The sequence below is a fragment of the Dasypus novemcinctus genome, chromosome 3 (assembly GCF_030445035.2).
Source record: "Dasypus novemcinctus isolate mDasNov1 chromosome 3, mDasNov1.1.hap2, whole genome shotgun sequence".
Taxonomy (NCBI): domain Eukaryota; kingdom Metazoa; phylum Chordata; class Mammalia; order Cingulata; family Dasypodidae; genus Dasypus; species Dasypus novemcinctus.
This window is the reverse complement of record NC_080675.1, coordinates 129,887,477-129,913,043: the sequence shown is the minus strand read 5'-3', so window position 1 is coordinate 129,913,043 and position 25,567 is coordinate 129,887,477. Positions and strand designations below refer to the sequence as shown.

Below are 25,567 nucleotides of genomic sequence, written 5' to 3'. Positions count from 1 at the left end.
TAAATGTTGATAGTAACTTGTAGAGGTTATCCTATAGGTTCTCTCTTTTAAAAAAATTTATTGAAATATATCACTCATACATAAACAGTAAGTGTATAATAGCTGTGAACTGACAAAACAAACATATATAACATCAAACAAACATATAACATCTCCCCCTACCACCAATAACTTGCATTGTTTTTATACCTTTTTAACTAATGATTAAAGAGCATTGTCAACATATTACTACTAAACAAAATATTTTTTCTCTAACCATTCCGATTATTTTCTTTATATCATTTATATATGAACATACATAAACATTTAAGTGTGTAGTAAAAGTTGTGAACTTACAAAGCAAACATGCATAACATCGTACAGAGGTCCCATACACTAACCCTCCACCAACACCTTGCATTGTTGTGAGACGTTTGTTACAAACTATGAAAGAACACTGTCAAAATCTTATTACTAATCATAGTTCTTATCTTACATTTGGTGTGTGTTTCCCCTCAGCCCACCCTATTATTATTTTTTAAATATATTCTTTTATGACAGAAGTTGTAAACTTATAAAACAATCATGCACATGTGCAGAATTCCCTAACAACACCCCTCTATCAACACACCACCACTATGTGGTGTGTCATTTGCTACAGATAAAATAATATCATCTGATTGTTGCCATGTCCATAGTGTACATTTGGCTCACATTTTCCATATTACCTCAGCATCAACGCAGTATATCTTTTGCATAGATGTAAGAATATTATATTACTACTAACCACAGTCCATAGGTCACATCAGCTCTATTTTTCCCATGCTTCTCCACATTCCCAACACCCTGCAGTAGTGACATACATTTGTTCCAGCTAACAAAGGACACTTGATTCTGTACCATCAATCACAATTATCACCTACCTCTTGGTTTACTGTGCTATCCAGTTCCTAGATTATTCTCAACCATTCTGTCAATTGGCTTTTACATAACTAGACTACCATTTTCAGTCACATCTCCTATTCAGGACTCCTTACCCTTCCAAATAAATTTAATGATTCTGTTTTCAATTTTTTTCTTTAATGCTGATAGAATTTTTATTGGGACTGCATTAAGTCTGTATATCAATTTGAGTAGAATTGACATCTTAATGATATTTAGTCTTCCAATCCATGAGCATGGAATGTTCTTCCAGTTATGTAGGATTTTTTAAATTTGTTTTAACATTGAGTTGCAGTTTTCTGAATACAAGTGCTTTACATCATTGGTTAAGTTTATTCCTGACTATTTGGATTTTACCTGTCATATTTTATTTTCACCACTCTTTTGATACTTTTAGTTACTTTAATTGATATAATCTTCATTTCTAGACTCTCTTCAGGCCCCTCTCTTCTGTCTTCTCTTTTCAGGCTCTACCACACCCTTTAGTTTTTCCTGAAATTCTGCTCTCTTGCTTAGAAATTCTCTCAGTTTCTGTTTATCTGTGAATATTCTAATTTTGCCCTCATGTTTGGAAGACAGTCTTGCTGGATAAAAGATTCTTGGCTGGAAGTTTTTCTCTTGTAGTATCTTAAATATATCCTACCACTGTCTTCTTGCCTCCATGGTTTCTGGTGAGAAATCAGCTCTTAATCTTATTGGGTATCCCTTATATGTTATGCATTGCTTTTCTTTTGCTGTTCTCAGAATTCTCTTTATCTTTGGCATTTGACATTCTGATGAGTGTGTGTCTCAGAGGTGGTCTGTTTGTATTTTTTCAGATGGGAGTATTTTGTGCTTCTTGGACATGGATATCTATGTCCTTCAATAAGGTTGGGAAATTTTCTACCATTATTTCTTTAAATATTCGTTCTGCCCCTTTTCTCTTCTCTTCTCCTTCTGGGACACCCATGACATGTACGTTTGCATGCCTTTTGCTTTCATTTAGTTCCCTTGACCTTGTTCAGTTTTTTCCATTCTTCATCTGTTCCTTTGTATGTTCACTTTCAGAGACCATTTTTTCAAGCCCACCAATCCTTTCTTCTGCCTCCTCAAATCTGCTATTATATGATTCCAATGTTTTTTTAATTTCATTGATTGCACCTTTCATTCCCATAAGATCTGCTATTTTTGTATGTATGCTTTCAAATTCTTCTTGTGCTCAACCAGTGTCGTCTTAATATCCTTAATCTCTTTAGCCATCTCATTGAATTTATTAAGGAGATATATTTGAACATCTATAATTATTTGTCTCAACTCTTTATGTCATCTGGAGGCTTATCTTGTTCCTTTAACTGGGCCATACCTTCCTGTTTCTTGGTGTGGATTGTCATCTTTTGTTGGTGTCTTGGCATCTGGCTTACTAGCGTATTTATTCTGGGTGCAGTTTTTCTCTTTAGTTTAGGGCTTCCTATCATTTCTCCCTTGCTGGTTGTGTAGTAGGAGCCAAGCATGTAGTTGGTATTATAAGCTGTGGCGGCTGCCTTCATTGCACGAGGGACCAATGAAGCTTCTTCCAACTTTCTCCTTTGCTAGGGGTAAGGACAGCGTCACAGCTATGCGGAATAATCCACATGCAGGCCTGACTATAGTTGCCCGGAGAGACTAATGAAGCTTCACATCCCTTTCTTCCCTGCCTGGGGCAGGGATGGAGTTGCGTTTGTGGGCAGCAATCTATGGAGTGTGGGTCCAAGATGACCACAGTTGCTCTGGTAGACTTCTGATTTTCAGTCTGTGCCAGCCAAAGTTACCTGCAGTTACCTATATAGGCTGGTGCAGAGCTCCTCAGCCTCCTCCCTGCCAGAGGTGGGACTGAAGCCTAGGCTAGGGCTGAAGGCCTATCTGTGTGAAAGAAACTGGTCCCTACCAGTACTGTGATTTTCAGCCAGCCCAGCTTCCTCTCATGCTGGGAGCAGAGTCAGAATGGTGGCTCCTGGCCTCTTTCTGACTTGGATGGGTTCAAACTTTAGCTGTTCTTATGGTTATACTTTAGTTAGCTGAATTTACTAATCATTAGCTGAAGTTGGTGGCCAATGATCTCTTCCTCCCTTGTTTTAGGGAAGTGGCACTTCCAATTCCAGCCACAGAATAGCTCCTAAAGTGGCTTGGGCTGCCAGAGTAGGATGATCACAGTCCTCTGTGGAGTGACCTGTATTTTCCCAGAGAGGCTGACGCAGGTCCCCACAGCTAACTCCCTGCCGGAGGTGGGGCTGGGGCTTTTGCTAGAGCTGCCATTTGACCTGGATGTAAAGAAGCCAGTCCCTACCATCTCTGTGATTTCCAGTCCATCTTGCCAGTAGTGGCTTCTTTCTGACTTTAGCTGTCCTTAGGATTATACTTTAGCCTGCTGAATTTACTAATCAGTAGCTGATGATGGTGCCCAATTGTCTCTTCCTCCCCCATTTTTGGGAAGTAGAACGTTCCAATTCTAGCTGTGAAAAAGCTCCCTTGGTGGCTTGTGCTGCTAGTGGAGGATGGGCACGCCTCCAGGGTGTAGAGCACTTTACTTACAGATCTTCTCTGCAGATGGGCAGTCTCCTCCTTCCATTCTTACAAGTTGCAGGATGCTCTTCTGGTCTCCTGGAGCCCCCAAACAGGTGCTTTAGGTAGCTCTGGATGATTACTAACTGCCCTGTAGCAGGAGCTGACTCTAGGAGCTCCTTACTCTGTCTCCATCTTGTTGATTTGTTTTGTATCTTTTGTGTTTCATGTAGTGTAGAAGAAGGACTGAAATACAAAGAAAAACTATCTGGTTATATTATTGTTAGTGAAATTAATGTTGATCAGTGGGTTAATATGATAACAATTTGATCCCTTTATTGCAAATTTATATTTTCTTCTTTCAACCAAGTATTCTGTGGATAATACTCACAAGGTGTCTTGTTTTATTCATATCCTTGTGGATTATCAAATTTACCTGAAAATAAATTTGGAGTCATATGACAAGACAAAAATTACAACTAAAGAGAGGGAAAAAGAAGTAGAGAAGTGACCACCAGGCATTCTTCAACTAAAGACATATCTTTTGCTTGTTGGTTATAAATTAGATAGATTATAGAGCACTTAAAATTTTATATCTGAAAAATTTTATATCTTAAAATGATATTTTAATATAATTTATTTTACATAAATCAACTGATCAATCTTAGCATCACTAAAAGTGAGGAAATCAGAAAATATGTGCTTCAAAATATGATGCCATATGAAACATGCAACATGCAAGCCTACTAAGTATTTTTTCCTTAATATCGAATTTTATTAAGCCTGTGGATACTTCTACCATTTTACAGCAAATAGAAAAAGAGAAATCAGTTAAATAATATCTGGGGAAGCAATTAGCTAAATTCGAATGTGGGACATTCTGTGAGAAGTATGTCCTAATTTCTACAACAAATCAATGGCTTAGAAAAAGAAAGGGAGGGGTTCTAATAAATTAGAACAATTTATTCTAATTGTTATAGAATAAATGAGACTTAAGAGGGATAATAACAAATGTAATATGTGGATCATGTTTAAGATCTTTGCTTGAAGAAACTAACTGGGGGAAAAAAGCATCTTTGAAACAAGTGGAGAAACTTGAATATGGACAAGAGTATTAGACATTACTAAGGAATTACTGTTAATTTTGTTAGATATTTTTAATGTGATAGTTACATAATATAAAAAGACATTTCTTATTAGATAGATCTATACTGAATTATTTCATGGTAAATAAGTTGATGATGGGTTTTTTAAAAAATAACTAGCAAAAAAAAAAAGGAAGGAAAAGTAAAAATGAATGTAGTGGAAGGGTAAAAGAAAAAAGTCTGGCAAAATGTTGGTAATTGTTGAAGGTGAGTGATGTATGCCTGAGTGTGTGTTTTAATTTTGTTTTTTATTGTTGGTGGTTGAAAATTTCCATAATAAAACGTTTGAAAAACTGTGTTGTAATAAATACATTTAAAATGTATTTTTAAAGTCAAATTTATATTGTAATCTGAAGAATAAGCAGAACAGATTAAAATGTTATTTAATGAAGAAATTTACAATACTACTATTTGAACTACTTTCAACTTGGAATGATGTCCACAAGACACTCTAGGGGAGTTATAAAACAAATAAAATAGTGAAACAAACATGCCTCCTTAGGCACTTGCAGTTTTCTGTTATAAATCAAATAATTCATCCTTAAATGAAATAATTTTTGATTCTCAAGGAAAAAACGTCAAATCTTTTTTTTTCTTTTTAATTCAGGCAGAAGAAAACAAAAGATTGAGGGAACTCCAGCTTGAACAAGAAGAAAAATTGGCTATAGAGTTGGCAAAACTAAAACATGAAAGCCTAAAGAATGAAAAAATGAGGCAACAAGTAAGAGAAAACAGGTATCTTTGTTTCTCTAAAGTTCATTCATTTAATCTTCATCTTTAAGAATTTATGTAAGTTTTAGCACCTAAGAGTGACATTTCCTTGTTTATGTTATTGAACTTAGTAAAGATTGTGCCTAAAAATACTTATTGCTTTAAATCCTACAGATACTCATTTGAGGAAAGAAATTGTATTCATAGAAATTAAGTGTTAATATTAAGTATGAAAAATAAATAAGTTTCCTATGCTCTGTCCTTTAAACATAATTTAAAAAATGACCTCTGATTACAGAAAAATGGGCTTGTTGAATCCTAGTCATAGAAGAAACCTTAGGTGCTATCTTACTTGATTCTCTACCTATATATAAATTTCCTACATTATTTCTGGAAAGTGAATTTTAAACCTGTGTTTCAGTACCTCTAATAACTACAATAGGTACTTTTATATTATTTTATATAAGAATATTTAAATAATCTTTCTTTTCTTGTTGTTTCAAAGTTAATTCTCCTGCAAGTTCCATGTAATTATATCAGTTCTGCTATCTGATGGAGAAAAAAATTGCATGTTTAGTTCTTCTCTCGGGCATCTTTTCATATATATGTATCCACTAAATATTTTCTTCTGTAAGTAAAGTATTACTGGCTCCTTCAGTTATTACTTATATTAAGTTTCAAGCTTCTTTGCCATCCTGGTTCTCTTCTGTAGATTTAATTTAGATTATTATTGTTCCTTAACCAAATTAATAGGGTCTCATCATAATTATAAATAATACTACAGGATAGATTACTTAGTAACTGCAATAGTAGGACTATTTACCCCACTGTTCTAGAATATATTTCTTTTTCTTACATATACTCTTTCAGCTTAAACTTCGTATTGTTTTATATATATATATTTCTTTATTAGAGAAGTTGTGGGTTTACAGAATAATCATGGATAAAATACAGGATTCCCATATATTACCCAATTATTAACACCTTGCATTAGTATGGGACATTTTTACAACTGATTATAGCACATTTTTATAATTGTAATATTAATTGTAGTCCATGTTTTAACTTCGGGTTCACTGAATATAGTGTAGTTGATAGGTTTCAAAAAAATTTTTATTCTGTTACCATATGTACAATCCACATTTCTCATTTTAATCACATTCAGATATGTATTTCAGTGTTGTTAATTACATTCAAAATGTTGTGCTACCATCACCACCATCTACTTCCAAAACATTTCCATCATTCCACATAGGAATCCTGTTCATTTATAGCCTTAACTTCCCATCCCCTATCCCCACCATGTCCCCTGGTATTCAAGAATATTCTAGATTCTGACTCTGCTGGGCTGTGTGGTAGTTCTATGCTTAGCTTTTTGAGGAACTGTCAAGCTGTCTTCCATAACAGCTGTACCATTTTACATTCCCACCTGCAATAAATGAGTATTCTTGTTTCTCTGCATCTTCTCCCACACTTGTTATTTTCCTTTTTTTTTTTAATAGCAGCCATTCTAATGGGTATGAAGTTGTATCTTATTGTGGTTTTGATTTGCATTCCACTAATAGAAAATGACGTTGAGCATCTTATCATGTTCTTTCTGGCTGTTTGAATATCTTCTTTGGAGAGGTATCTATTAAAAAAACTTTTGCCTATTTATTAATTGGGTAGTTTGTCTTTTTGTTGTTATTTTGATGTATTTCTGTATATATTCTGGATAGTAAACCTTTTCAGATTAGTGGTTTCCACATATTTTCTTCCATTGTATAGATTGTCATTTTACTCTCATGATAAACTCCTTTGAGGCTGAAAAGCTTTTAATTTTGGTGAGTTCCTATTTACCTATTTTTGTTGTTGTTTTTGCTTGTGTTTTGGGTGTAAAGTCTAAGAAACCCTTGCCTAACACTAGGTCCTGAAGATGCTCCCCTACATTTTCTTCTAGGAGTTTGATTGTTCTGTCTCTTTTATTTTAGGTCTTTGATCCATTTTGAATTGATTTTTGTATAAAGTGTGAGGTACAGGGTCCTCCTTTATTTTTATTTTTATTTTTTTAAAAATTTATTTATTTATTTATCTCCCCTTCCCCCCACCCCCCCACCCCAGTTGTCTGTTCTCTGTGTCTATTTGCTGCGTCTTCTTTGTCCACTTCTGTTGTTGTTAGCGACACGGGAATCTCTGTTTCTTTTTGTTGCATCATCTTGTTGTGTTGGTACTCTGTGTGTGCAGCACCATTCCTGGGCAGGCTGCACTTTCTTTCGCACTGGGCGGCTCTCCTTATGGGGCGCACTCCTTGCGCGTGGGTCTCCCCTATGCGGGGGACACCCCTGCGTGGCAGAGCACTCCTTGCGTGCATCAGCACTGCGCATGGGCCAGCTGCACATGGGTCAGGTAGGCCTGGGGTTTGAACCGCGGACCTCCCATGTGGTAGACGGACACCCTAACCACTGGGCCAAGTCTGCCGCCAGGGTCCTCCTTTTTTTGCAAATGGAGATCTAGTTTCCCAGCATCATTTGTTTACGAGACTCTTCTTTCCCAATTGACTCTTAGCCCCCTTGTCAAAAATCACCCAGGTGGAGCATGTGTAACTGAGTAGTTGAGCACCTGCTTTGTATGTATAAGATCCCGAGTTCAATATCTGATACCGCCTAAAAGAAAAAAAAAATAAGTTGGCCATAAATGTGAGGGTTGATTTCTGAGATCTTAATTCAGCTGCATGGGTCTATATGTCTATCCTTTTGTCAATACCATTCTGTTTGATTACTGTGGCTTTATATTAAGTTTTAAGAATAGGAGATATGAGTCCTCCAACTTCATTGTCTTTTTCAAGTTGGCTTTAGCTATTTGGGGCCCCTTCCCCTTCCATGTATGTATAAAAGGTTTATTTTATTTCTTTCTCCCCACCCCATTGTTTGCACTCACTGTCTGCTCTCTGTATCTGTTCATTGTGTACTTGTCTTCTTTTCAGGAGGCACTGGGAACTAACCCTGGGACCTCCTATGTGGGAGGAAGGTGTCCAATGCCTTGAGCCACCTCTGCTCCCTGCTTTTTGTGTCTCTCTTTTGCATCATCTCATTGCATCATCTTGTTGCATCAGCTCACTCCACCAACCCATTGAGTTTGCTCGCTGTCTTGCTCGTGTCCTTTAGGAGGTACTGGGAACCGAACCCGGGACCTCCTGTGTGGTAGGTGGGTGCCCAAAGGCTTGAGCCACATCCGCTTCCCCCCCTTCCATATAAATTTGGTGATTGGCCTTTTCATTTCTGGAAAGAACATTGTTGGAATTTTGATTGGGAGTGCATTAAATCTATAAATTTCTTTGGGTAGGATATTTAATCTTCCAACCCATGAACATGAAATGTCTTTCCATTTATTTAGGTCCTCTGAGATTTCTTTTTTTTTTTGATGACCATCTTGAGAATATACTTTATAGGAAAAAAAACATACATATAGTACTTCCCAAATGTTAAACATTGTACTAAGTATTTCACATATACAACACATTAAATCTTTACTACTACCCAATGAGGCAGATATTTTTTTTTTCAAATTCTACTCAATTTATTCATTTTTTAAAAAATATTACATTCAAAAAATATGAGGTCCCCATTCACCCCCACCACCCCCACCCCACCACTCCCCCAACAGTAACACTCTCCCCCATCATCATGACACATCTGTTGCATCTGGTGAGTACATCTCTGGGCATCGCTGCACCCCATGGCCTGTGGACCACACCATAGCCCACACTCTCCCACGTTCCATCCAGTGGGCCATGGGAGGACATACAATGTCCGGCAGTTGTCCCTGGAGCACCACCCAGGACAACTCCAAGTCCCGAAAATGCCTCCACATCTCATCTCTTCCTCCCATTTCCTGCACCCAGCAGCCACCATGGCCATTTTTTCCACACCAATGTCACATTTTCTTGATTATTAACCACAATAGTTCATGAATAGAATATCATTAAGTCCACTCTAATCCTTACTGTATTCCTCCTTCCTGTGGACCTTGGATTGGTTGTGTCCATTCCACATCTATGTCAAGAGGGGGCTTAGATTCCACATGGATACTGGATGCAATCCTCCTGCTTTCAGTTGTAGGCACTCTAGGCTCCATGGTGTGGTGGTTGACATTCTTCAACTCCATGATAGCTGAGTGAGGTAAGTCCAATAAATCAGAGTGTAGGAGCTGAAGTCTGTTGAGGCTCAGGGCCTGGCTATCATATTGTCAGTCCAGAGATTCAAATCCCCTAGATATATCTTAAACCCCAGCACCAACTACAATTCCAATAAAGTAGGCATGAAAGGCTTGTGAAAAGAGATCCCATCTGAGTCCAGCTCTATCACTCAGAAACACCAGCTCCAAAGATGGGCCAACTGACATGGCAGTGAACCCCATCTGCCATGACCATAGAACCTGTGAGTCTCTTTAGCCCTTAAAAGGGCCATTACCTGGGGTTGTAGCTACTTTATCTGTCTCTGAGACTCTGCTCAGGTGTGCCTAAGGGCAATCCTTCTGACAACCTCCAGACTCTTTTTTAGAGACTCATAGCCATATAAACTCATTTGTCCTTTCCATTTCCCCCTTACTTTAGGTCAAACAGCATTTTAAACTCCTGTTATTATATGTAGACAGGGCTTTCTGCTGGTCTGAGATTTCTTTTAGCAGTGTCTTGAAGTTTTCTCTGTCTTAGTATTTTACATTCTTGGTTAGATTTATGTCTACATATTGCATTCTTTTAATTGCTATTGTGAAGGAAATGTTTTCTTGATTTTTTCCCTCTGATTGTTCATTTCTTATTTATATAAACTCTACTGATGCTGGGTGTTGATCTTGTACCCAACTACTTTGTTGTATTCATTCATTAGGTCAAGGAGCTTTGGTGTAGATTTTTCAGAATTTTGTATATAGGATCATGTCACCTGAAAACAGGGATAATTTTACTTCTTCCTTTCAAGTTTTGGTGCCCTTTCTTTCCTAATTGCTCTGGCAGGAACTTCCAATATCATGTTGATTAACAGTGGTGACAGTAGGCATCCTTGTGTTATTCCTGATCTTAGAAGAATAGCTTTTAGTCTTTCACCATTAAGTAGAATGTTAGCTATAGATTTTTCATATATGCCCTTTATTATGTGGAGGAAGTTTCCTGTATTCCTATTTTTCTAAGTATTTTTGCCTAGAAATTGCTAGATTTTGTCAAATACCTTTTCTGCTTCAATTGAGGCAATCATTTGATTTTCCCCCCTTCATTTTGTTAATCTGATGTATTACATTTATTGATTTTCTTATGTTGAACCAGCCTTGCATTCCAGGGGCAAAATATCAGAAGAAAGTCCTGTGTTCTCAGTAGTGACTTTAAATGTAAACGGATTAAACTCCCAGTCATAGGCAGAGATTGGCAGAATAGATGTAAAAGCATGACCCTACTAGTAAGATATGCTGTTTGTAAGAGACTCACCTTAAATTCAAAGGCACAAGTAGGATGAAAGTGAAAGGATGGAAAAAGATACATCATCACAGTGTTAACCTAAAGAGACATTGGGTGGCTATAGTTATATTAGATAAAATAGACTTCAAAAACAGTTATGAGGAATAAAGCTGGTCATTATATATGTCTTTGTGATAAAATGGACAATTCAACAAGATGTAACCATTATACATATATATATATATATACACCTAAAGCAGATCCCCCAAATACATGAAGCAAATACAGATTTGAAGGGAGAAAACAGTGGTTCTACATTAATAGTAAGAGACTTTAATGCATCACTTTCAATAATGGATAAAACATCTAGTTAGAGTTCAATAGGGAAATACAAGACTTAAATATGTTACTCTCAGTAGATCTAACACAATTATATAAAACGTTTCACCCAACAAAAGCAGAATACACTTCTGGAGTGCATGTGGATCATTCTCCAGATAGACCATATGTTAGGTCAAAAACAAGTCTCAATAAATTAAAAAATATTGAAATCACAGAGTGTACATTCTTCAACCACAGTGGAATGAAGCCAGAAATCAATAACAGAGGAAGAAATGGAAAATTCACAAATATGTGGAAATATTTTTTTTTTTAAAGATTTATTTATTTATTTAATTCCCCCCCTCTCCTGGTTGTCTGTTCTTGGTGTCTATTTGCTGCGTCTTGTTTCTTTGTCCGCTTCTGTTGTTGTCAGCGGCATGGGAAGTGTGGGCGGCGCCATTCCTGGGCAGGCTGCTCTTTCTTTTCACGCTGGGCGGCTTTCCTCACAGGGCGCGCTCCTTGTGCGTGGGGCTCCCCCACGCGGGGGACACGCTTGCGTGGCACGGCACTCCTTGCGCGCATCAGCACTGTGCATGGCCAGCTCCACAGGGGTCAAGGAGGCCCGGGGTTTGAACCGCGGACCTCCCATGTGGTAGACGGACGCCCTAACCTCTGGGCCAAAGTCCGTTTCCCAAATATGTGGAAATTAAACAATATACTTTTAAACAACCAGTGGGTAAAAGAGGAAATCACAAGGGAAATTAGGAAATATTTTGAGGCAAATGAAAATACAACAATCCAAAATATATGGCATATGGCAATGACATTGCTTGGGGGGTGGGGGATGTATATCTCTAAATGCTTACTTTAAAAGAAGAAATACTTCAAATCAGAAAACTAACCTCAAAACTGGAAGAAAAAAGAAGAGCAAGCTAATCCCAAAGGAAGGAAATAAAGATTAGAACAAAGACAAATGAAACAGAAAAATAACAATAGGGAGAATCAAAAAAACCACGTTTGTTCTTTAAAAAGATCAATGAAATTGACTCTGAATTATCAGCTTATCAGTCTGAAATATGTGTTGACATCAGGGAAAATAAGGGAAAACTGTCTCTTTTAAACTTTTGTCTGCTGCATTCGAATACAAATTATATATGAGATGCACAATTTTTTCCTTCCATAAAGTGATGGGTTAACTATGTAGTAAACAGTTATAAACTACATATTAATTATAGTTAATTGTGTAATTATTATGAATAGTGCCATAATTAAAACAGAATTTCTACATAGGCACTGACTTTCTCCCCTCCAGTTAAAAGTAGTGATGAAAATGAAATTGCTGATGAAATATTTTCTTCTATTATAAAATCAAGTGTTCGAAATAAATTTATCAAGACTTTCGTGATTTCTGAACTCAAGGAAAGATTTTCAAAATTAATGACATTAATTTTTAAATTTACCATGGGTTTAAAAAATTGTTTTTCAATTTAAATAACCTAATTATTAACACAGGGATTTTGAATTATTAGGATACCTTTTATGCTCCACAGCAAACATTTCCCTATACTTAGACCTGCCAATTTGCAGATGAATACAGTGATCCAAAAAATGGTCCCATTTGTATGTCAGTCAAAATTTTGCTATGATTTTTGTATAAAAGTTAAAGAAAAATATTTGAGCATACTCTGATAATTCATAAATAAAGTAGATGTGACTAAAAAATGAACAAAACATAGGGAACAACCAACAGCTCTGGCAGTAGAGTAAGGAGCTCCTAGAGTCAGCTCCTGCTACAGGACTGTTAGTAAACACACAGAGCTATCTGGAGCCATGTGAAGCACTGTTGGCGGTGGGGGCGGGGGGGGGGGTGTGCTCCAGGAGACCAGAAGAGTATCCTGTAACATACTTGAAAGAATGGAAGGAGACTGCTCATCTGCAGAAAAGATTCATAAATAAACCACTCCATGCCACGGAGGCCAGTGCCCATCCTCCACTGGAGGCATAAGCCATCTTGGGAGCTGTTCTATGGCTGAAATTGAAAGCTCCACTTCCCAAAAAAAGAGGAGGAAGAGATGGTTGGGCACCAACTTCAGCTACTGATGAGTAAATTCAGCGGGTTAAAGTATAATACTAAGAACAGCTAAAGTTTGAGCCTGTCCAAGCCAGAAAGAGGCTGGTAGCTGCGATCTTAATGCCGTGCCTGGCATGAGGAGTTGTAGGGTGGATTGAAAAATCACAGAGTTGCTAGGGATTAGCTTCTTTCCATCCAGATCAGATTGCAGCTCTAGCCTAGGCCCCAGCCCCATCTTCAGCAGGAAGGAAGCTGGGGGACCTGTGCCAGCTTTTCCAGAAAATTACTGGTCAGGCCGCAGAGGCTGGTGATTATCCTACTCTGGCAGCGCAAGCCACCCCAGGGCCTGTTCTTTGACTGGAATTAGAAGCTCCATTTCCCAAAGACTGGAGGAGGAAATGGTTGGCCACTGATTTCAGCTACTGATAAGTAGACTCGGCTGGCTAAGGTATCACCCTAGAAACAGCTAGGGTGTGAATCTGTCCAAGTTGGAAAGAGACCGGTGGCTGCCATTTTGATTCTGTTCCCAGCGTGAGGGGAAGCTGAGCTTACCGAAAATCACTATGACAGTAGGAACCCATTTCTTTCACCCAGATTGGCCTGCAGCCCTAGCCTAGGTGTCAGCCCCACCCCTGGCAGGGAGGAGGCTGGCAGGCCCTGCACCAGCCTATCCAGGTAACTGCAGGTACCTTTGGCTGGCAAAGACTGAATAATCAGAAGTCTACTGGGGTAACTGCGGTAATCTTGGACTCACACTGCATAGATTGCTGCCCACACCTCTGGCTCCATATCTGCCCCAGGCAGGGGAGAAAGGTATATGAAGTTCCTCAGTCTCTGGGCAACTACAATCTAGGCCTGCACAACTTGGATTATTCCACACAGCTGTGACTCTGTTCCTACCCCTGGCAGAGGAGAAAATTGGGAGAAGCTTCGTTGGTCTCTGGGGTAATGAGGGCAGTTTGAGCCTCTACAACTTAATGTACAGCTTAGGAGCCAATGTACATCCTTGGCTCCTGCTGCACAAACAGCAAAGGAGAAAGGGCAGGAAGCCCTAAACAAAAGAGAAAAACTGCACCCAGAATAAATACTCTAGTAAGCCAGATGCCAAAACACTGTAAAAAAAGTTACAATCTATACCAAGAAACAGGAAGATATGGCCCAGTTAAGGAATAAGATGAGTCTTCAGATGACATAAAGGAGTTGAGACAACTAATCATAGATGTTCAAACAGATCTTAATAAATTCAATGAGATGGCTAAAGAGATTAAGGATATTAATAAGACACTAGGTGAGCACTAAGAAGAATTTGAAAGCATACACAGAAAAACAGCAGATCTTATGGGAATGAAAGGCACAATAAATGAACTTTTAAAACATTGGAATCATATAATAGCAGATTTGAGGAGGCAGAAGAAAGGATTGGTGGGCTTGAAGAAATGACCTCTGAAAGTGAACATACAAAGGAACAGATGAAGAATGGAAAAAACTGAACAAGGTCAAGGGAACTAAATGAAAGCAAAAGGCGTGCAAACATCCATGTCTCGGTGTCCCAGAAGGAGAAGAGAAGGGAGAAGGGGCAGAACGAATATTTGAAGAAATAATGGTAGATGGGAAACGGACTTTGGCCCAGTGGTTAGGGCGTCCGTCTACCACATGGGAGGTCCGCGGTTCAAGCCCCGGGCCTCCTTGACACTTGTGGAGCTGGCCCATGCGCAGTGCTGATGCGCGCAAGGAGTGCCGTGCTACACAGGGGTGTCCCTCGCGTAGGGGAGCCCCAAGCGCAAGGAGTGCACCCATAAGGAGAGCCGCCCAGCGCGAAGGAGGGAGCAGCCTGCCGAGGAATGGCGCCACCCACACTTCCTGTGCCGCTGACGACAACAGAAGCAGACAAAGAAACAAGACGCAGCAAAAAGACACAGAAAACAGACAACCGGGGGAGGGGAGGGGAATTAAATGAGTAAAAATAAATCTTAAAAAAATAATAATAATAATGGTAGAAAATTTCACAACCCTATTGAAGGACATAGATATCCATGTCCAAGAAGCACAAAATACTCCCATCCGAAAAAATCTGAATAGACCAACTCTGAGACACATACTCATCAGAATGTCAAAGGCCAAAGACAAGGAGAGAATTCTGAGAACAGTAAGAGAAAGGCAATGCATAACATATAAGGGATACCCAATAAGATTGAGTGCTGATTTCTCACCAGAAACCATGCAGACAAGAAGACAGTGGTAGGAAATATTTAAGATATTACAAGAGAAAAATTTCCAGCCAAGATTCTTATATCCAGCAAGACCATCTTTCAAAAATGAGGGTGAGACTAGAATATTCACAAATTAACAGAAATTGAGAGAATTTCTAAGCAAGAGACCAGATTTTCAGGAAATACTGAAGGGTGTCCTAGTGCCTGAAAAGATGAGACAGAACCTGGAAGAGAGTCTAGAAGTGAAGATTCTATCAATAAAAGTAACTAAAAGTGTCAAAAGAGTGGTGACAATAAAATATGGCAGGTAAAAATAGTCAGGAATAAACTTAACCAATGATGTAGAGCACTTGTATTCAGAGAACTGCAAGTCAGTGTTAAATAAAAAAAGGCCTAAATAACTGGAAGAACATTCTGTGCTCATGGATTGGGAGACTAAATATCATGAAGATGCCAGTTCTACTCAAACTGATGTACAGATTCAATGCAATCCCAATACAAATTCCACCAGCATTTAAAAAAAAAAATTGAAAACACAATTATCAAATTTATTTGGAAGGATAAAGGGTCCAGAATAGCCAGAAACATCATAGAAAGGAAAAGCTAACTCTCATCTCCAGACTTCAGATCATATTACCTAGCTAAAGTGGTAAAAACAGCATGATACTGGCATAAAGACAGACACATAGACCAATGGAACCAAATTGATGTTTCAGAAACAGACCCTCTCATGTATGGTCAAGTGATTTTTGACTAGCCTGTCAAACCCACACAGCTCTGGCAGAACAGTCCATTCAACAAATTGTGCTAAAAGAACTAGATATCTATAACCGGAAGAAGAAGAGAGGACCCCTATCTCACACCTTGTCCAAACTTAACTCAAAATGGATCAAAAGCCTAAAAATAAAAGCAAGAACCATAAAGCTTCTAGAAGAAATTGTAGGAAAATATCTTCAAGACCTGGTGGTAGATGGTGGATTCTTAAAGGAGATAAAGGAGGACTGAGATGAACTACTGATGTTTAATGTATATAGAAGTTTCAATTAGCTTTACTGTAAAAGTGTGGAAATGTGTAGAGTGGATGGTAACAAGTAGTGATTAACAACTATTTTATAAATGGGGATGTAGCTGAAAATAGTAGTCTATGTAAATGCCAGTTGACAGAATGCTGGGGAATAATCTAGGAACTGAACAACACAGTAAACCAAGAGGTGGATGAGAATTATGGTTGATGGTACAAATGCAGGAGTGTCCTTTGTGAGCTAGAACAAATGCGCATCACTACTGCGGGGTGGTGAGAATGCGGAGAAGCATGGGAAAAATACAACTTGAGTGGCCTGTGGACTGTGGTTAGCAGTAATAATATAATCTTGCATCTGTGCCAAAGATATACTGTGTTGATAATGGGGCAGTATGGAAAATGTGAGCCAAATGTATACTATGGATGTGATAACAATCAGATGATATTATCTTATCTGTAACAAATGTTCCAACACAGTGTGGTGTGTTGACAGAGGGATGTTGTTTGGGAATTCCGCACATGTGCATGATTGATTTATAAGTTTACAACTTCTGTCATAAAAAATATATTTAAAAAATAATAATAGGGTGGGTTGGGGAAAAAAATAGACCAAATGTAAGATAAGTACTATAATTAGTAGTAAGATTTTGACAATATTCTTTCATTATTTGTAACAAACATCTCATGACAATGCAAGGTGTTGGTGGAGGGTTGATGTATGGTACCCCTGTATGATGTTATGCATGTTTGCTTTGTAAGTTCGCAACTTTTTACTATACATATTGTTTATGTATGTTCATATATAAATGATATAAAGATAATAATAGGGTGGGTTGGGAGAAAAATGCTTTGGTTAGTAGTAATATTTTGACAATGTTCTTTCATCATTAGTTAAAAAGGTTAGAAACAGTGCAAGATACTGGTTGTAGGGTGAGTCATGAGAGTCCTGTATGATGTTAAATATGTTTGTTTTGTAAGTTCAGAACTATTACTATACACTTACTCTTTATGTATGTTTATGAATAAGTGATATACTTAAATAAATTTTTAAAAAAATCAATGCATATACATTTTGAGTGGACTGGACAAAGCATGGGACTGTATAACACAGGGAGTCTAGTGGTGGATGATGGACTGTGGTTAGCAGGACAAATGTAAGAACATTTTTTCCTGAACGATAATAAATACATAATACTAACATAGGGTATTAATAATTGGGTGGGTTGGGGGAAAATACACCAAATGTAAGATATGCTCTATAGTTAGTTGTAATATTTTGACAATGCTCTTTAATAGTTTGTAGCAAATGTTTCACAACAGTGTGAGGTGTTGGTGGTAGGGAAATGTATGGGAGACTTGTATGATGATATTCATGTTTGTTTTGTAAATTCACAAATTTCACTATACATTTATTGTTTATGTATGTTCATGTATGAATAATATACTTCAATACATTTTTAAAAAATGAACATAAAATGAATTTTCAGACAAAAAAACAGAGGATTGATTACTGTACTGGGTTGAATAGTGTCCTCCCCAAATTCTTATCTATCTAGAACCTCAGAGTGTAACATATTTTGAAAATAGGGTCTTTGCTGATGAAATTAGCCAAGTTAAACATTGTGGATTAGGGTGGGCCCAAAATCCCATGACTGCTGTCCTTACAAGAAGTCCATGTGAAGATCCAGAGATGCAGGGGGAAGGCCATGTGATTACAGAGGCAGAGATTGAAGTGATACCAATATAAACCAAGGAACATAAAGATTTTTAGCAAACCCTAGAAGGTAAGAGTTTCCTGGAGGCTTTAGAGGGGGCATGGCCCTGTCAACACATTGATTTCAGACTTCTAGCCCCCAGAACTGAGAATAAATGCCTGTTGTTGTTGTTGTTTCTTAAGATTTACTTTATTTTTCCCCCTCCCCACCCTTTTTGTTTGTGCTTGCTGTCTGTTTTCTCTCTCTGGTCATTGTGTACTCTATGTGTCTGCCTGTCTTCTTTTTTTGAGGAGGCACCGGGACTTGAACTTGGGACCTCCAATGTGGGAGGTTGCTTTGAGCACCTCTGTGCCCTGGTTGTTGTTCTCTCATTGTGTTTCCTCATTGCATCATGAAGCAACTGGTTACATCCTCTGGTTGCATCATCTTGTTATGTCATCTCATTGCATCAGCTCGCTGCCTCAGCTTGCTGTCTTGCTCGTCTTCTTTAGGAGGTACTGGGAACTGAACCTGGGACCTCCTGTATGCTAGGTGGGCACCCATCTGCTTGAGCCACATCCACTTCCCAAATGTGTTATTTTAAGCCACCTTGTTTGTGGAACTTTTTTTTACACTAACCCTAGGAAATTAATGCAATCACTAAAAGTCCTGCATTGAAAGAATTATTGGAAGTTGTTTAGGTAGGTGGAAATTATCCCAAATTTAATCTGAGAACTGCAGAAGGAATGAAGAGCAATGGATTTGGTAAATATACAGTAAATCCAAATGAAATTTGAATGTTTAAACATTTATTATAATGTTTGGAGGTTTAAATAGAGTTAAAAACATAAAATACAACAAAAATGTAGCAAAAGTGAGATACAGTGAATAAATTGAGTTAATGTCAAGAATTTTTCATTTGTTGATAAAAATGGACTGATTTTAGTAGACATATACGTCAGAGAAACTAGTTATAATTTGTATAATAAAAATTTGGAAAACAATATGTAATTAACAAATAGAGCAGATAAAGTGATAGTAAGTGATGATTCCATGAAGAGGCTGTACAGAAACCAGTTAACATAACACACCTGATACTGCTGTCCTTAGAAGATCCTGTTTGCGTGGTTGACCCTTGGCTAATATCTAGAAACCTGGATTTCAGAAGGGTTCCCACTACCCTAATGGATAAGAGCAAGTCACTCTGCTTCAACTGTTTGTACAAACAATGTAGTTTATGCTGAACAACTGTTTTCATTCTGGATATCTAGAATTTTGGTACATGCGAGGGTGCCTAAGTGACCAGGCCCTAGTAAAATCCTTGGCGCAGTCTCTAATGGGCTTTCCTGGTAGACAGCATTTTGCACATGTTGTCACTACTCATTCCTGGGGGTTAATTAAGTGATGTTCTATTGTGTCTTTGTTAGGAGAGGACTCTTGGAATTTTGTGCCTGTGTTTCCTCCAGATTTTAACTCATTTGTTTTTTACCATTGCTGATTTTGCTTAGTAACATTTCACTATATCATGAGTTTGACTATATGCTGAGTCCTGTGAGTCCTCCTAGTGAGTCATCAAACCTAGGCGTGGTCTTGGGTATCCTGACACAGAGGCAAAATGAAAGAAAAGATATGTGTTGGTCAAAATAATGTGTGTTGGTCAAAATGAAAGAAATTAGATTGTAAGTTAAAATCCAGCTATATTGGTAATTATAGTAAACACATTTGAACCATTTACGAAATAGACCATGTATTGTATTAGAATACAATTGTCAACAGGTTTTCAAAGGATTTAATTCATACATGGTATTTCTTGGACCACATGGAATTAACTGGGGTTAAGTCAACTAAATAGAAAATCTTTGTATATATAGATATTTTCAAATGACCTTCTGAGTAATCCTTCAGTCAAAAATTAATAAACATGGACATGAGAAAATGTCCCTAACTGAGTGATAATGAAAATACTACATATTAAAACATGTAGGATTAAAGAAAAACATGTATGTAGCTAAAGCTGTTCATCAAGGATAACTTAAAATCTTAAATGACTATATTAGAAAAGGAGAATTCACCTGGAAAAGTTGGAAAACATACTAAGTAAAACCAAAAAAATGTAGGAGGAGGAATGTAATAACCATAACAGAAATCAGTGAACTAGAATATAAACATAAAATATAATCAACAAATCTAAGAATTGTGTCTTTGAAAAGACTATTTAATAAATTTGATAACCCTCACGCAAGAATAACAGAAAAAGAGCATACACAAATAACTAATTTTAGTAATGTATATTACACGAACATTTAATAAATTGTAACAGGAGATAATTACAGTTTTATACAAATGAATTTGAAAATTTAGATGAAGTGGACAAAATACTAGATTGTACAGTTTATCATCCTGACTGACACAAAAAGCAATAAAAACCTAAATGTTCCTATAACTTTTAAGGATATTGCCTCTGTAATTAAACCTTATCCACTAAGAAAAGTACAGGCCTAGATGGCTTCACTGTTGACTTTTACTAAAAGAAGAAGTAACATTAGTCTTACATAGTCTTTCGGACTGGGAAAGAGGGAACTCTTCATAGTTTATTTCCCTGTGATCAGTACTTGGACAGGATATTATGAGAAAATTGTAAGTTTATCATTTTCATGAATTTAGTCGCAATAATCTGAAGTGTTATATTAGCAAATCCCAAAAACAATGGTATATAAGAAGGATAATATATTCTGACCAAATTTAATTTATTCCAGAAATGCAAGATTGGTTTGACATTAGAAAACCATAAAGTAGAATTCATCCCATTAACAGAATGCGATGGAAAAATCAATGAGAAGATATTTTAAAATGTTTAGCTAACTATGAATAAAGGGAAATCTATGGCAACATCATACTTAATGGCAAAATGTTGCACACTTCCCCTCTGACATGGGAAAGAGACAAGGATGCCTGCTGTAATAAATTCTATTCATCACTGTGCTAGTCATACTAACCAATATATTAAGCAAGTAAAAGAAACAAAAAATATAAGAATTGGCAGTAAAAGAATAAAACTGCCATTATTCACAGATGATATGATGTATGTAGAAAATCTGAAATAATCTACAGTTAAATTATCAGAATCAAAAAGTAAAAAAGTTATTGTATGTGAAGTCAGTATATACACAGATTAATTGTATTTGTATAAATCATCTAAAAGCAATTAGGAATTTAAATTTTAAAAAAGTATCTGTACAAGAACAGAAGCAGTAACTACCTAATAAGAGAATAAATATAAAACTTCTATTCAAAAACAGCAGCAAAAAAATAAACCATTGGTGATAACTTTAATAAATAAAATTTAATGAAAGTATATCATTCATACATGAACATACATAAAGTGTGACCTTACAAAACAAACATATGTATCATCATATAGGGCTCCCATACATCACCCCAATAACACAACCTTGCATTGTTGTGAAACTTTTGTTATAAACTATAAAATGGCATAATCAAAATATTACTACTAACTACAGCCATTATCTTACATTTGGTGATTTGTTTCCACCAACCCACCCAATTATTAACACTCTGTATTAGTATTATACATTTGTTATAGTTCATGAGAGAACATTCTCATATTTGTCTTGTTAACCACAGTTCATCTTCCACCACTGGATTCCCTGTGTTATAAAGCTCCATGTTTTGTACAATCCATTCAAAGTGTACACGCATTGCTCTCATTTTCACCAAAGAGTTGTGCTTTCATAATCTCAGTCAACTTTAGAATGTTTTTATTACTCAAGAAGAAAAAGTCCCACACTACCTCATACTCTCATACACTTGTCTCTTAGAAGTGATATATTGGGAAGCAGATTTGACCCAATGGATAGGGCATCTGCCTACCACATGGGAAGTCCAGGGTACAAACTCAGGGCCTCCTGACCAGTGTAATGAGCTGGCCCACTCGCAGTGCTGATGTGCGCAGGAGTGCCGTGCCATGCAGGGGTCCCCCACATAGGGGAGCCCCATGCACAAGGAGTACGTCCCGTAAGGAGAGCCGTCCTGTGCGAAGAAAGTGCACCCTGCCCAGGAATGGCGCCGTATGTATGAAGAGCTGATGCAGCAAGATGACGCAACAAAACAAGACATAGATTCTGGGTGCCGCTGACAAGAATACAAGCAGACACAGAAGAACACACAGCAAATGGACACAGAGAACAGACAGTTGGGGGTGGGGGAAGGGAGAAGGGGGAGGGGAGAGAAATAAAAAAAAAATTGATACATCTTTGCCATTGCTGCAAAAATATTACAGTATTACTATTGTCTGTACATTAGTTGTAATTTTCTTGCGTATTACCATATTCTTAACACTTTGCAGAAGAAGAACATTCTTATATTATTAACCACAATCTTCATCCAACATGTGAGTCACTATGGTATACATTCCCTTTATTATTCTCTAGCTTCCGTTCAGTTAACGCTTATATCCACCGACTTCCCCTTTCAGCCACAATCATAATTATACCTCAGAAGTGTCAGTTACAGATACTTCAGTGTGTTACCATTAACTCTATTCATTTCCACACTTTTATAGTAAACCTTATTAAAAATTCTAAATACATTAAGCATCAACTCCCATTTTCAACCCACAGTCTCATGGCCTAGTAACCTGTACTCTAGAGTTTACCTCCGTATGAATTTACTCATTGTATTTAGTTTATATTAGTGAGACTGTACAATATTTGTCTTTTTGTGTCTGCTGACTTCACTCAGCATACTGTCCTCAAGGTTCATCCATGTTTTCATATGTATCCTGATTGCATTTCTTCTTACAGCTGAATAGTATTCCATTGTATGTATATACCACATTTTGTTTATCCATTCACTGGTTGATGAACACTTGGGCTGGTTCTATATTTTAGCAGTTGTGAATAATGCTGCTTTGAACATTGGTGTGCAAATGTCAGTTCACATCCTTGCTTTCAGTTCTTCTGAATATATTCCTAGTAAAGGGATTGCTGGATCATACGGCTGTTCTATATTCAGCTTCTTGAGGTACTGTGAAACTTCCACAGAGGCTCCATCATTCTACATTCCCACCTACAGTGAAGGAGTGTTACTGTTTCTTCACATCCTCTCAGCACTTGTAGTTTAATTTTTTTGTTGTTGTTGATGGCCATTTTATAAGGTGTGAATTAGTATCTCATTATAGTTTTGATCTGCATTTCCCTAGCTAGTCATGTTGAACATTTTTTTTCATGTGCTTTTCGGCCATTTGTATTTCCTTTTTAGAGAAATGTCTATTCAGATCTTCGGCCCAGTTTTTAAATTTGGTTGCTTGTCATTTTATCATTGAGTTGTGTCATCTCTTTATAACATGGATATCAAATTCTTGTTGGATATGTGTTTTTCCAAATATTTTCTACCATTGAGTAGGTTGCCTTTTTACTTCTATACAATGTGTTTTTAAGAACAAAGTTTAATTTTGTGGAGGTGCCGTTTATCCATATTTTCTTTCGTTATTCATGCTTTGTGTGTAAGATGTAAGACACTAATGCCTACCACATGCTTTTGAAGATATTTCCCTACATTTTCTTCTAGACGTTTTATGGTTGTAGCTTTTATATTTAGGTGCTTGATCGTGTTTAAGTTAATTTTTGTAAAAGGTGTGAGATAGGGGTCTTCTTTTCCCTTAGGGTATGGATAACCAGTTCTTCCAGCATCATTTATTTAATAGACTGTTCTGGCTCAGCTGAGAGGGCTTGACAGTCTTGTTAAAAAATTACTTGACTGTAGATGTGAGGGCCCATTTCTGAGTTCTCAATTCGATTCCCTTGGCCAATATGTCTGTCTTTGTGCCAGTACCATTTGTTTTTACTACTGTAGCTAAGTAATATGCTTTATAGTCAGAAAGTGGGTCCTCCAATTTCATTAATTTTAAAGACATTTTTGGGCAGCGGACTTGGCCCAGTGGTTAGGGTGTCCGTCTACCACATGGGAGGTCCGCAGTTCAACCCCGGGCCTCTTTGACCCATGTGGAGCTGGCCCATGCTCAGTGCTGATGCGTGCAAGGAGTGCCCTGCTATGTAGGGATGTCCCCCATGTAGGGGAACCCCACACGCAAGGAGTGCGCCCCATAAGGAGAGCCGCCCAGCGTGAAAGAAAGTGCAGCCTGCCCAGGAATGGTGCTGCACACACGGAGAGCTGACACAACAAGATGATGTAACAAAAAGAACCACAGATTCCCATGCCACTGACAACAACAGAAGCGGACAAAGAAGACGCAGCAAATAGACACAGAGAACAGACATCCGGGGTGGGGGGGAAAGGGGAGAAATAAATAAATCTTTAAAAAAAAAAGACATTTTTGGCTATTCAGGGTCACTTACCCTTCCAATAAATTTGATACTGGGCATTTCGATTTCTGCAAAAAAGACAATTGAGATTTTTATTGGGATTACATTGAGTCTGTAAATCAGTTTGGATAGAATTGACATCCTAATGGTATTTAGTCTTCCAGTCCATGAATACAAGATGCCCTTTCATTTATTTAGGTTGTCTTTGGTTTCTTTTAGCATTGTTTTGTAGTTTTCTGAATAAAGGTCCTTTATGTCCTTGGTTAAGTTTATTCCTAAATATTTGATTATGTTAGTCGCTATTATAAATGGAATTTTTTTTCTGACTTCCTCCTCAGGTTGCTCATCAGTAGTGTACAGAAATGCTACTAATTTTTGTGTATTAATCTTGTTTCTCACCATTTTGCTTAACTCATCTCTTAGTTTTAGTAGCTTCGTTGTGGATTTTTTAGGGTATTATTGATATAGGATCAGATATTCAGTGAATAGTGACCATTTTACTTCCTCCTTTCCTATTTTGTTGTTTTTTTTCCCTTTGTCTTGCCTAATTGCTCCAGCTAGAATTCTAGCACAATACTGAATAATAGTAGTGACAATGGGCATCCTTGTCTTGTTCCCGATCTCCACAGGAAGGCTTTCAGTCTTTCACCATTGAGTACAATACTAGCTGTGGGTTTTTCATATATGCACCTTACCATGTTGAGAAATCTACCTTCTCTTGCTATATGCCTTTTCTGAGTCAATGAAGAAGATCGTATGATTTTCTATTCAGTTTATTAATGTGGTGTATTACGTTAATTGACTTCTTGTGTCGAACCACCCTTGCATACCTGGGATAAAACCCACTTGATTGTGGTGTATAATTCCTTTAATGTGCTATTGGATTAGGTTTGACATTTTTTTGTGAGAACTTTTGCATCCATATTCATTAGAGTAATTGGTCTGTAATTTTATTTTTTTTAATAGTATCTTTATCCGCTTTGGTATTAGAGTGATGTTGGCTTCTTAGAATATGTTTGGTAGCATTCCTTCATTTTCAGTGTTTTGAAAGAGCCTCAGCAAGATTGTTATTTAAGTCATCTTTGAATGATGGGTAGAATTCACCAGTGAAGCCATCTGGTCCTGAGCTTTTGATTTTGGGGTTTTTTTTTGATGACTGTTTCAGTCTCTTTACTCATGATAGGTTT

At 37.4% G+C, this 25,567-nt stretch overlaps 1 protein-coding gene across 3 annotated transcripts in view; it reads left to right on the top strand.

Annotated features, from left to right (window-relative positions):
* The window catches only part of MNS1 (meiosis specific nuclear structural 1), a 64,353-nt gene that overhangs the window by 7,044 nt on the left and 31,742 nt on the right, over positions 1-25,567 (top strand). For 2 of the 3 annotated variants that reach the window (XM_004468327.5, XM_023591686.3), the window contains exon 3: positions 5,191-5,318. In XM_004468327.5, coding sequence (XP_004468384.2) covers positions 5,191-5,318 — 128 coding nt within the window. The remainder of the gene's footprint in view (positions 1-5,190; positions 5,319-25,567) is intronic. The other variant, XM_058294245.2, reaches the window with a different exon arrangement.